The following is a 12,047-nucleotide window of genomic DNA, read 5'->3' as shown; positions in this document are numbered from 1 at the left end:
TTCCGGCTCAAACCTTCAACGTTGAAATCTGGATAGAAATGCAATTTTTTTTTTTTTTTTTTTTTTTTTTTTTTGTGGATGCTGCTTAAAAGCAGTAATTGGGTCCATATTAAAGGTGGCCATACACATTTGTCCAGCCAACACTTATCTCTCCCTATCTCCACATACACAAGAATATTCAGCACAGCCGTACATTTATGTGTCCTCTATGGAGAAGGGAGCTGCATATTCTCTCTCCCAGAACAATAGGATTGGGCAGTAGAATTCCAACCTGCCCGACCCTTCTCTCCCTTGCCGTTATCTGTCAGGGAAGAGGCGGGAGGTCTGTGGGTTCAGCTGGCTTTTCTCTAAATTGTATGTGTTGATTAACCACATGTAGTAATCACATAGGAAATGTATAAGAATACAATGATAAAAAATTCCCTTTATAATATACTTACTAGACATGAAAATGCTTTTTTATTTTTATTGCTTCTGAATAGAGATGAGCGAATTTACAGTAAATTCAATTCGTCACGAACTTCTCGGCTCGGCAGTTGATGACTTATCCTGCATAAATGAGTTCAGCTTTCAGGTGCTCCGGTGGGCTGGAAAAGGTGGATACAGTCCTAGGAAAGAGTCTCCAGCCCACCGGAGCACCTGAAAGCTGAACTAATTTATGCAGGATAAGTCATCAACTGCCGAGCCGAGAAGTTCGTGACGAATCGAATTTACCGTAAATTCGCTCATCTCTACTTCTGAACTATACATATATTTGTGAATCCTCATCTTTGTAATATGTGTATTGGTGTAGTGTAAGTGAAAATTTCAGCGGCTATTTTACATTTCACTCAAAATTTGAACATGGGCTAGTTTTACAGTACTTACAATATAGCTAACTAGATATCATTTGATCAGTTATCTCTAAGTAATATGTAATAGGATTGAAGATGAGGATAGCATTATATAAATTGCCATTGAAGACTAGAGGTTTGTAATTGCTTAGTTTTGGATCACCACTTTTAGTATTTATAGTAATTGTGTAGTACTTTATTTTCAGCAATGTCATTTTTTGCTCATGTTCCTTTTCTCAGGCCTCCAAATGTACCCCCTAAACCCCAGAAACAAAGGAAACCCAGACCCGTTTCTCAATATATTACTAAGTTGTTTAACGGGGATCTGGAGTCCTTCATCCAGGTACTGGATTTGTAATGCTGAGGGCTTACCTGCACCTTTTGCTTTCAATGTAATGGCCAGGGCCTCACTGCAGCTGAGGGACGTCATTACATTTTACATTGTGGTGGGCTGTTTTTTCCCTTCTGATCAATATCCTTCCTGAGTCTACAGAGAGATGGAAGTGTAACCCCTTCCTCAGTAACTCATGCATTCTTCTTGTCTGCTGTGGACAGTGACTTCTATGCAGTGAACTCTGTTACAGTCAAATGTTTAGTGCAGGAAACATTTCCTCAACTGCTTTCCTGTTATTCAGATATATGGAAACAAATCCAGCGGCGATTCCGATTCCATTGTAGTTTAACTGTGTAGTCTGTGCTTTATGGTAAGTGACACCTAATGTTCCACAGCTCTTCTAACAAGCACTTATACCGATGCTTAACATAGTTGACTCGCTCAGAAAACACCTTTTCATTTATACTATAGGGGAATTCAGAATGAATAAAGAGGATGTTCTCTGTAGAAGACTCTCATCTCTTGGCCAGAGTGCAGAGCAATTACAAAGAGTGTTCCTCACTCTGGAGGACCTGTCTGATCCTGCGTTACTTGGACAAGCCATTGATCTGAATGAGCACTAATGTTATGCTTCATGTGAATTACTGCCAGTTTTCCCACAGATAGGAGAGATAGGGTCTAAAGACTGAGCCCCTCAGGCTGCTTCTGATGGATTTCACTATGAACAGGATGCTACTGCCAGCCTAAATATAAAAGCAAGATAGCTGTAGTAGAGAGCCTAAACTAAATTTTTAATAAAGGCTTATGGAGAAAATGTTTTATTTATTTATTTATTTTTGCTAGAAGTACAAAACAATTTAAAAAAATGCTCAAATTCGTTCATAGGCCTTACTTTTAGCTGTATCTGCCACTTGAATTACACTTGCTAAACTGCCGACACAGTCTGGTGGTGATTAGGGTCCCCATCCAGGGCATACATTTGGTCCCCGAGTGTCAGAGGGGCAGGGCCCAGGATCAGCTATGCCCCAGGGCAACAAGACTGACATCTGAAATCACTCCTGCTCCTCCTGTTAATAGACACACACAGCTTGTCTGCCAGCAATGGCCCTGTATGAATTGCCTACACATTATGTAGGTATAGTGGCAGGCAAGCCCCGTGTGTCAATCAACAGGAGGACTGGACATGATAAAGGAGAAAGGCATTGTGAGCCTGGGGTATAGCAGACACTGGGAAACTTGGGGACCATCTAAAAATCCATTGACAAAGGTATGCCTTAAATACCGATTCCTGCTAGATTGTGTCAGCAGGTGTAATTCAAGTGACAGATGCACGTTAAAGGTTATCAACCACTTTAAAACATTATTTGATTTCATACTTTCATATCTGACTAAGATGTTCACAGCATACATTTTCATGAAAGGGGCTGTCTCATGAAGACAACCTCTTTTTGACTTTTTGAAGCAGATCACTGAGAATCTGGCTTATCTAACCACTAGTGATCACTTTTTACCACTGGGGGAAATCGTATTGGTAACTTATTTTCACTGCAGCATAAATATAGCATTACAAGCTGCCAATTAAATGTCCATTTGTGTAATGCAAAGTAAAGGACCTTCTAAAAGAGCATATAGACAGGCACTGTCTTCATGAAATAATGGATTTAGGACATATAATAAGCAGATAGAAAATAGTTGTGGAAATGTGATGCCTGTTTCCTCTCCACATTGTGCTACAATACATAAACCCTTTTGCTGTTCTATAAAAGATCAGTATTTATTATATCAGAGTTCACTGCAGTCAAAATAATACCTTCCAAGCAATGTTGCTACACGAGACTGATGAAGGTAGTGACACCATCTCCTCTGTTCCAGGAATGCTATACTATGAAATCAGTAAAACTTCTAAATTCCATCTTGGTTCTTCACTAGATTTATCCTCTACTTTTTCTGTCCTATATTTCTAATATTGCTTCTAGTCGGGGAAGAAGAAATTCACACACAAGACATCAGGTATTGTAATGCTGGTGACAGTCATGCCTATCATCTCATGATGTTCGCTTTGCTTTGCAGTTGAACAAGGGAATATTTGCAATAAGCTTAAAATTATTTAAAAAATAAAATAAATGTGGGCACTGAATCCTATTACAACACAGAATGGCCAAATTAAGTTGTTTCTCATAGTCAATATAAAAGAAAAAAAGGGATTATCCAAAGCCATCATGCAATCCTTCTATTTAATAGAAATAAATAAAATCATTGCATATTCTATTTCCTGGTATTGGCTGTTACTGTTTACATTTGGATAAGAATATGAACTCTGTGTTGTTGGACTAGGATACATCAATTACAACAAATTGCTATTAGTACATGAAACTTCTGACCTGGAATGTTGTAGTAACCAAAGTGCTTTACTCCTATGTACATTTTCACATATATATTCTAAATGCTGTGTGCAAACATTCCCCTGTCAAAGATTTCTATACACACATATAAATCATGTCTAACTTGAAGTGTAATGTGTTCTTAATTTTGTTTTCCATTTTATTTCCTTGCACTTTGTAAGGCTGGGTTCACACCACGTTTTTGCAGTACAGTTCCCGTATCAGGTTTTTGATTTAAAAAAAAAAAAAAGGATTCCTCAAAACCTGACTAAACTGTATCAAGACGTGTGTACAAATTTGTATCTGTATACGGTTGAAAACCGTATATGGTTTGAAAAATGATGTCCGGTTCCATCCGTTTTTTAAGGAAAAAAGTATAAGTTTTTAACTTTTCACTCCATTATGAATAAAGTTTCACTTGTTTGATTGAAACTCCAAGAAACAAAACTGTGCAAAGTCAAAAACCGTATGGTTGAAACCGTATGCACATACGGTCCTGTACGGTTCCCATTGACTCCCATGTTACAAAAAAAACGTATACGGTTTAATACCGTTTTTCACCAGGACCAAAAACCGTGGTAAAAAAAAAAAAGTAAAAAAAAAGTATGGTTTGAAAAACAGAGACAACTGTATACATTATGGTGCATAAAGTTTTGAATGGGAAGTCTATGGGCATGGTTTTGTGTGCGGTTGCAAAAAAATTTTTTTTTATAAAACCGTATGCCGAAACCGTATAGCAAAATCGTGGTGTGAACCCACCCTAACTCTGTTTATTCTATGCTTGTATTCATATGTAACAAACTAACACATCAAGCATATGTTTGTCAATTTACAGTTTTATATAACAGCCATTGCTGAGTAATTGTCATTTACCGTCATCTTTGATCTTGTGCTAATCTTGGTTTACACTTCTCGTCTGCATTCAGACGCATTTATAAAGGGATATTCCAGTATCAGAAAATTGAATTTAAATAACTTTCACCCCAAGATATATAACTCACTAATAGTGTTGCCACAAACTGTACTGACTTCCGCATGATAGGAAGTTATGTAGTTCTTTCATTGTCAGTGTGATGTTGTCTCAGCAGCTCCCTGGCTCCTCCCTCTCTCCTGAGATTATACATAACTTGCTGTCTCAGAAGATATAGCGACATCTTGTCTCTTAGCTCAAGCTCCACCCTCTGAGTGGGGAACTGGTAGTAGTGCTGTGGGAGGGCTTTGATGAATAGCTCTGCAGTCTCTGTGACTGCTGTTGGCGCATCCACAGTGTGAAATGAGCTGTGGATGCGCCCCATGTGACCCTGCCCTAACACAAATAACCCCACAAGGTTGTCAGTTTGTGAAATCCTGGTCCCAGCTAGTCTCGCACCAATTATCCTGAGTCACTTAGGTCTATTGATTGTTCCTTTTCTAATGTGTCTTTACACTGAATCTGATCTACAGAAAACTTGCTCACTTAATTTTATGCTGCACTCAGTCACATGCCAAATTTTCACAAGTAAAAGGGCAGGGGTCTCTAATATAGTGGCTATTGCAGTGCTCTGTTACACTGCATTTTGGGAAGGCACAGGGGTAATATGACCATGAATGACCATAAAGAACCTGGGGTACATCTCTGAGATTGCAGATTACCAGTACAAGCTTTGTAAAGACATTGATCAAGCAGGGATTACTCCTTGTTGCTCCAGAATCCTGCAAAATTGTGAATACAGCTGTAGATGAGAATCTATGATGTAGACCAAGATCAGTACAAGGAAAGTAAGTCATGTTATGTAAAACATGTCCTAAAGTTCAACATAGCTTATATGTAAAGGTGAACTCTAAGGCTATAAATGTAAACGGTCAGCCTGTTCACCCACACCAAACCCAGTACTCTGAGTTATAATGTGGGTGAACAGGAGTCAGACGATGGGTCACTTACCAAAATCTGTTCTGTTGGTCCGGGGATATGTCCCCTATAAGATCCTCTTCTTCATTCCCTGAATCGTGCACAGGAGCCGCCGACTCGATTTACATATGCATGTTCTGTGTCTCCACGTCCTAGTGACTCCCGTCACTGGTTACGTGATGCGCTCTATGCAAAAAAACAGAGTGCTCACATGACCAGCGCTTATGTGACCAGTGACAGGAGTCACTAGGACATGGTGACACAGAACATACATATTTAAATCGAGCCAGCAGGACCCCGCCTCCTGTGAGCGATTCAGGAAATAAAGAAGAGGCTCTTCTGGACCTACAGAACGGATTTTGTTAAGTGACACCTCGTTGGACTCCTGTTCATCCACACTATAACCCGGTGTATTGGGTTTAATGTGGGTGAACAGGCTGACAGTTTTCCTTTTAAGTGTCTATATATCTGTAGTAGCTCATTCATTACTATGTAAAGTAACTTCTCATGGCTTAAACCTGATAAGACTTGCTGCCACAATTACTTACCAGATTACCATACTAAATGACATTTGTATCTGTCCATACCTGTCCATCCACAACTACATTATCAATAGTGCTAGGAAATTCATTATAAAAAGGTGTAAGAACTATGAAGCTGTGTAGGCTGCTCAATATACCGTATATACCCGAGTATAAGCCGAGTTTTTCAGCACGATTTTTCGTGCTGAAAACACCCCCCTCGGCTTATACTCGAGTGAACTCTCCGCCCTCAGTGGTCTTCAACCTGCGGACCTCCAGATGTTTCAAGACTACAACTCCCAGCAAGCTCGGACAGCCATCGGCTGTCCGGGCATGCTGGGAGTTGTAGTTTTGAAACATCTGGAGGTCCGAAGGTTGAAGACCACTGCGGCCTTGGCCATCATCCCGAACAGGCCTGATGACAGGCGGCGATGATGAGGGGGGTGTGGGATGATGACAGGGGGATGATGACGGGAATGATAATAGGCGGTGATGATGAAGGGGGGATGATGAAAAGGGGATGATGATAGGCGGTGATGATGAAGGGGGCTGTGGGATGATGACAGGGGGATGATGACAGGCGGTGATGATCAAGGGGGCTGTGGGATGATGACAGGGGGATGATGATAGGCGGGGATGATGAAGGGGGGATGATGAAGAGGGGATGATGGGTGGTGATGATGAAGGGGGGGATGATGACAGGGTGATGATGAAGGGAGGGATGATGACGGGGGTGATGATGATGAGGGTGTTAATGACGGGGGTCTGGATGTTGACAGGGGGGATGATGAATTTCCCACCCTAGGCTTATAGTCAAGTCAATAACTTTTCCTGGGTTTCTGGGGTGAAATTAGGGGCCTCGGCTTATATTCGGGTCTGCTTATACTCGAGTATATACGGTACATTATGCTCTATGCGCTAGAAATACGAAGCTGTGTAAGCTGCTCACTACACATTCATTTCAGTATTTTTCCGATTGTGGCGCAGACAATACATGTATGGTTGGAGTTTTTCATTACCAGCTCAGCGATCCGTAAATGTTTAGTTAGGAGGAGCTACAGTATTTATCTGTTTAAGACAAAGATTACCTTTCACTTATTTTTTCAATTTATCACCGTAGGAATCTGGACAAATAATTCCTCTCATTGTGGAAAGCTGCATCAGATTCATTAACTTGTATGGTAAGAAGCATTTCTGTTCAGATATTCACTATCAAGTGCCTTTATATAGTTTTTCCGTTTTGGTTGATACTTGCAGAGACTTATGTTGGTAATATGCTTATTTTCAAAAAATTTTCTCAGGACTTCAACACCAGGGTATATTTCGAGTTTCTGGCTCCCAGGTAGAAGTGAATGATATAAAAAATGCATTTGAAAGAGGTAAGGGCATGGCTTGAAATCTCAACATTTTTTTTTTTTTTTAATTCATTAATCTATTTTATTAACACACAAAAAAAATACATATATGGAGCACATCAGGGATGATAAATGCTGGCTGCTAAAGTAATATATAACCTATTGCATATGGAATGCAGTTTGAGTAGTATTTAGTAAGCGCACTGACAACAAAACTGACCAGTGAGCACATCTTGTATACACAGCCTTTACAATAGCAACATTGATGAGATCTCTTCTATGTGCTGTGGATTAAAGGGGTACTCCACCCCTAGTCTTTTTATCCCCTAAGATCCAAAGAATAGGGAATAAGATGTCTGATCGTGGGGGTCCCACCGATGGGAACCCCCCGCAATCTTGGCTGCGGCACCCCAAACATCAGGTGCACAAAGCGAACTTCGCTCCGTGCCAGATGACTGGTGATGCAGGGCGGAGGCTCGTGACCTCACAGCCACGCCCCACTCGTTACGTCCTGGCCACACCCCGCTTGTAACGTCATGGCCATGCCCCCTCAATGCATAGACTTGCATTGAGGGGGCGTGGCCGTGATGTCACGAGTGGGGCGTGGCCAGGACGTAACGAGCCTCCAGCACTGCACCCGATGCTCTAATCAAACGGTGGGTGCAGCAGGGAGATCGTGGGTGTTGTGTCCTTTGGATAGGTGATAAGATGTCTAGGAGCGGAGTACCCCTTTAAGTCTGCACATTTTGGGAATGTTCACACGCCCAAGGGTTTTAACACTGAAACCGCACGATTTATAAAAAAAAACTTCAAGGTTTCGCTTCAAAAAATAAAAACAGAAAAAAGACATCCTTGAATTTTCATGGGAGATATTGAAGCATGTAGAAAGTAATATATCTTCAGGACCCTCACACTGACTGCAGCTCAGAAAAAGCTGTGGCACAGCACGTTTGCACAAGTTTTCTCTGTATACACGTCTTGCACTTTATTTTATTTTTCTTCACCCCCTTCTTTTATCTATCTATCTTTTCCTTACATGTTTATTGTCTGTGAGCCAAGTTTGGCTTGCGTTTTTCAGTTTCTAAAGCGTTAACGCCAATGATGTTATGATAAATGACTGTTGTGAGGCCTCGTATGTAATTTTTCTAGATTTTCTTCATTTTGAATTTGGCACCTTAATGCCTCAACAGAGGTGCTGTTCCTCTGCTCTTAGCAGCTCATACCTGTTAAATTTGTCTACAGTGCAAGACCCTGTGCCATAGAATCATATTACACTGGTCTCATGCTCGAGACAGATTTTTACACAGCAATGAGATGTGGAGTGGGGGACATCTCAGCTGGGGCATTTTGGCGACAAATTCAAAATAACAATAATTTAGAAAAATGACTATTGTACACAGTGCTATAGAAACAATGTCTAATTGATCGATTTTAAGTTTAAACTTAGTCTAGACAGTCTAAAACTGCTGATAAACCTGGCACATCTTTAGACTGTCTAGGGTAAATTAGGCAAAGTGTTAGTTGGCTTACTTTTATACCAAAATGTTACACCACAATTTTTGCCACAGAGTTGCTTACAAGCCACGCCCCTTTCCAGTGAATCAAGATCCCCTTGTCCAGTGAACTTCAAAAGTGTGTACAGGGTGTCTAAGGCTAAGTTTCCACGTGTTCTTTTTGGAATACTGCCACTGCAGTTTTTGAGCCAAAGCCAGAAATGTATTCAAAAGCAACAGGACATATAAAGGAAGGACTTATACTTCTCCCTTATGGATCCACTTCTGACTTTGGCTCAGAAACTGCAGTGGCAGTATTCCAAAAACTGCCAGAAAAAAAACAAGTGGAAACTTAGCCTAATACAGGCTGTGTAAAACATTCAAAACATTTAAATACAGATCTATTTGTGATAAGTGTGGTGCAAATCATGTATGCAAGATTTTTGGCATAAATTCCATCAAAATTCTGGTGCATTTGCAAAAACTGCAGCTAACACCACATGTGGCCATACCCTTACAGTCCATTTCCGGTGATACAATGATTTCAGTTTCCTCTCCTTATTTATGCTATGCTTGTAACAAGCTCAGGCTTAACACATATTGATTTAATATACTGATTGAATTATTGATAGAATTTTGTTATACATGACATTTGCTAGCCTGGCTCATCTGTTTTTGTTTCTATATATAGGGTCAGTAGATAATAATCATTTCTTTAGCTGGAATCCTGCCAAAATGTTACATTCTCCTGAACCTTGTATATTTCATGTGGCTTTTTGTGGTGAATTTTTGGATATAGACTTCATCCTGTGGTCAGACCAGCCTCTACTTACATCCATGGAGGTCCTTCTTGTTTTAGATTTACTGTGTAATTTATGCTATTGTTAGTATGTTGGCTTGTTATACTTTTTTTTTACTGGGAGGCTGATGTCGCAGGCTATAATTATGGACAAGGAGATGTTAGTGTGCCGTCTTATACTTCAGAAGAACTCGCTGGTAACCTGGTTATTATGTGCCTTTCCACAGGAGAAGACCCTTTGACAGATGACCAAAATAATCATGACATCAACTCTGTAGCTGGTGTCCTGAAGCTGTATTTCCGAGGCTTAGAAAACCCACTCTTTCCCAAGGAAAGATTTAACGATTTGATATCCTGCATCCGTAAGTCACCTTTTTGTCCTCCAGAAGTCTTTCCTTACTTCACTGAAACCTCCACCCTTCTTCCTCCTCTTGGCGTTACTCTATTCCAGCCAGTGTTTCCTGGAAGAGGAAAAGAACAGTTAGATGTCTTAAAGGCAATTTGTCCCACATCTGCTCTCTGGGAAGGGAATTTAGTCATACTTGCAGCTGGGACTGCTCCCTTTTTTCAACATGATTATGTATAACTCTTTGTGTCCACCGCAGCAGGAAAGCATTCCTGCAGGCATAATAGATTCTTTTATTCACTTCAGTAATTGTCTTCTCTTTCATGTAGAGATCAGGTTCAGACAGGCAGCTACAGCAGCTATGAGGCATAGCAAGCACAGGCAGGGCTTACACTTTGTGCTGATCTTTTCTGAGCTATCAGGATGAAGAAAAAAGCAAAGACAGAAAATGCCTTGTATTTTATGTATAACAAAAGCCAAATCTTTTGGTTTGTCAATAGCTGGATGCTATTGCCTAACGAAGATGTAGCACAACAAACATAAAGTTACTTAAAGTGTCCCTGTCATTTAGAAAAAATAACTTTTTGACATGTCAAACGTTTTGATTGACTAGGGTCTCAGTGCTCAGACCCACCCAAAATTTGAATAAGTAGGGTGAAGCTTAACTAGAAGGCCCCATTATAAGCCTATGGGGCCATCTAGTGAAACTGGATGAAGATCGCTGCAAGTTTTTCTAAATGACAGAGACCATTTAAGTAAAATCATAAAAAAAAAAAAAAATTCAATCTACTGAATGTTGTATTTTTACTTTTATTCTTCCCTGAAGCCAGATAGAACAGAATGCAGTATTCTAGTTACAATGACCTTTAGGTGAAGTCATGTTCATACATGTGGGACCTAAGGTATTATATCACTTTTCCACTTTCAGAGCAGACCTGATGTTTATCTGTGTAAAACTCCAAATTACCAAGACGTTTATTCATATGATTGCTTAGGACGCAGACCTCATCATAAGATTTATGTAGCTCAGATCTCAAAACCAAAAGCCTCCGTTCACATTTGTGACCGTTATGAGCACCAGTAAACCTATTTTTATCATATAAGAAAACAAAAAGTGTAAACTTTTGCTGCATAGTTCGAGTTTGGATCACCTTGCATATTGTCATCCCATGAGCCACTGGGTTGACTAAGCACACTACACTATACTGTGGAAATCCTGAGGAAATGCTGGTCTAAGTATAGCTCTGCGGAGCTCAGCAACAAACACAAACAAAAGGGCACATTCTTTAAAGGGTAGCTCCCACCATCTTATTTTTTTTTTTTCTGTCTCTGCCTATTGCCAATCTATCCCTAACCCCCTCCCTGCTTTAAATTTTTATTTTTACTAGATTAAAAATGCCTTTTGTCTGCCTGGAAGTGTGCTCACTACCAGGCAGACTTCCCCAGCAGGCACCACTTCACTGATGCCTGCTGGGGGGACTTCCGCCCTTAGTTCATCTACACAGGGTGCCTCCAGCTGTTTCATCACTACAAATCCCAGCTTGCCCTGACATCTATTGGCTATCAGGGCATGCGGCATGCTGGGAGTTGTAGTATGGAAACAGCTGGAGGCACCTTGTGTAGATAAACTATTAGTTACATGCGGCGCTAGCCCGTCCCCTCCGTCTCCCTCCCCCCACGCCATACCCCGTCCGTCCATCACAACACCCCCTCCCCCCATTACACTTACTGCACAGCGGGCGTGCAGGGACAGCGGCGGTGATGTGCGGGAGGAGTGGCCTCCCAGCCAGTGGCCGGGGAGCCAATGCGCTCGCTCCCTGCCTGTCTGATTGACAGGCAGGGAGCGAGCGCAGGCTGAATGAAAAAGGACCGATGCTCGGCCGCATCAGTCCTTTTTCAGGCGTGACGTCACGCCAGGCCGCAGCCGGCCACTAGGCGGGAGACCCCTAGTGGCCGGTTTTCAAATGTAAATTAAACAATTTTAATAAAAATAAAATAATAAAAGTGTATTAGAGATATGTTGCAGTACATAAGTACTACAACATATCAAAAAATAAAGTTGGTGACAGTGCCCATTTAAGCAATACAAAAGTGATG

General features: G+C 40.9%; 1 protein-coding gene across 6 annotated transcripts in view; it reads left to right on the top strand.

The window, feature by feature from the left end:
• The window catches only part of SRGAP1 (SLIT-ROBO Rho GTPase activating protein 1), a 160,039-nt gene that overhangs the window by 115,967 nt on the left and 32,025 nt on the right, over nt 1-12,047 (top strand). For 4 of the 6 annotated variants that reach the window (XM_056574281.1, XM_056574279.1, XM_056574283.1 and 1 more), the window contains 4 exons: nt 3,144-3,177; nt 7,078-7,138; nt 7,259-7,336; nt 9,832-9,966. In XM_056574281.1, the coding sequence (XP_056430256.1) occupies nt 3,144-3,177; nt 7,078-7,138; nt 7,259-7,336; nt 9,832-9,966 (308 nt within the window). Of the gene's footprint in view, nt 1-1,073; nt 1,177-3,143; nt 3,178-7,077; nt 7,139-7,258; nt 7,337-9,831; nt 9,967-12,047 lie in introns of all 6 variants that reach the window. The other 2 variants (XM_056574285.1, XM_056574284.1) reach the window with 1 other exon arrangement.

Source organism: Hyla sarda, chromosome 4, assembly GCF_029499605.1.
Source record: "Hyla sarda isolate aHylSar1 chromosome 4, aHylSar1.hap1, whole genome shotgun sequence".
NCBI classification, from domain to species: domain Eukaryota; kingdom Metazoa; phylum Chordata; class Amphibia; order Anura; family Hylidae; genus Hyla; species Hyla sarda.
The sequence above is the reverse complement of the archived record's forward strand: the minus strand, read 5'-3'. Positions and strand labels throughout refer to the sequence as shown.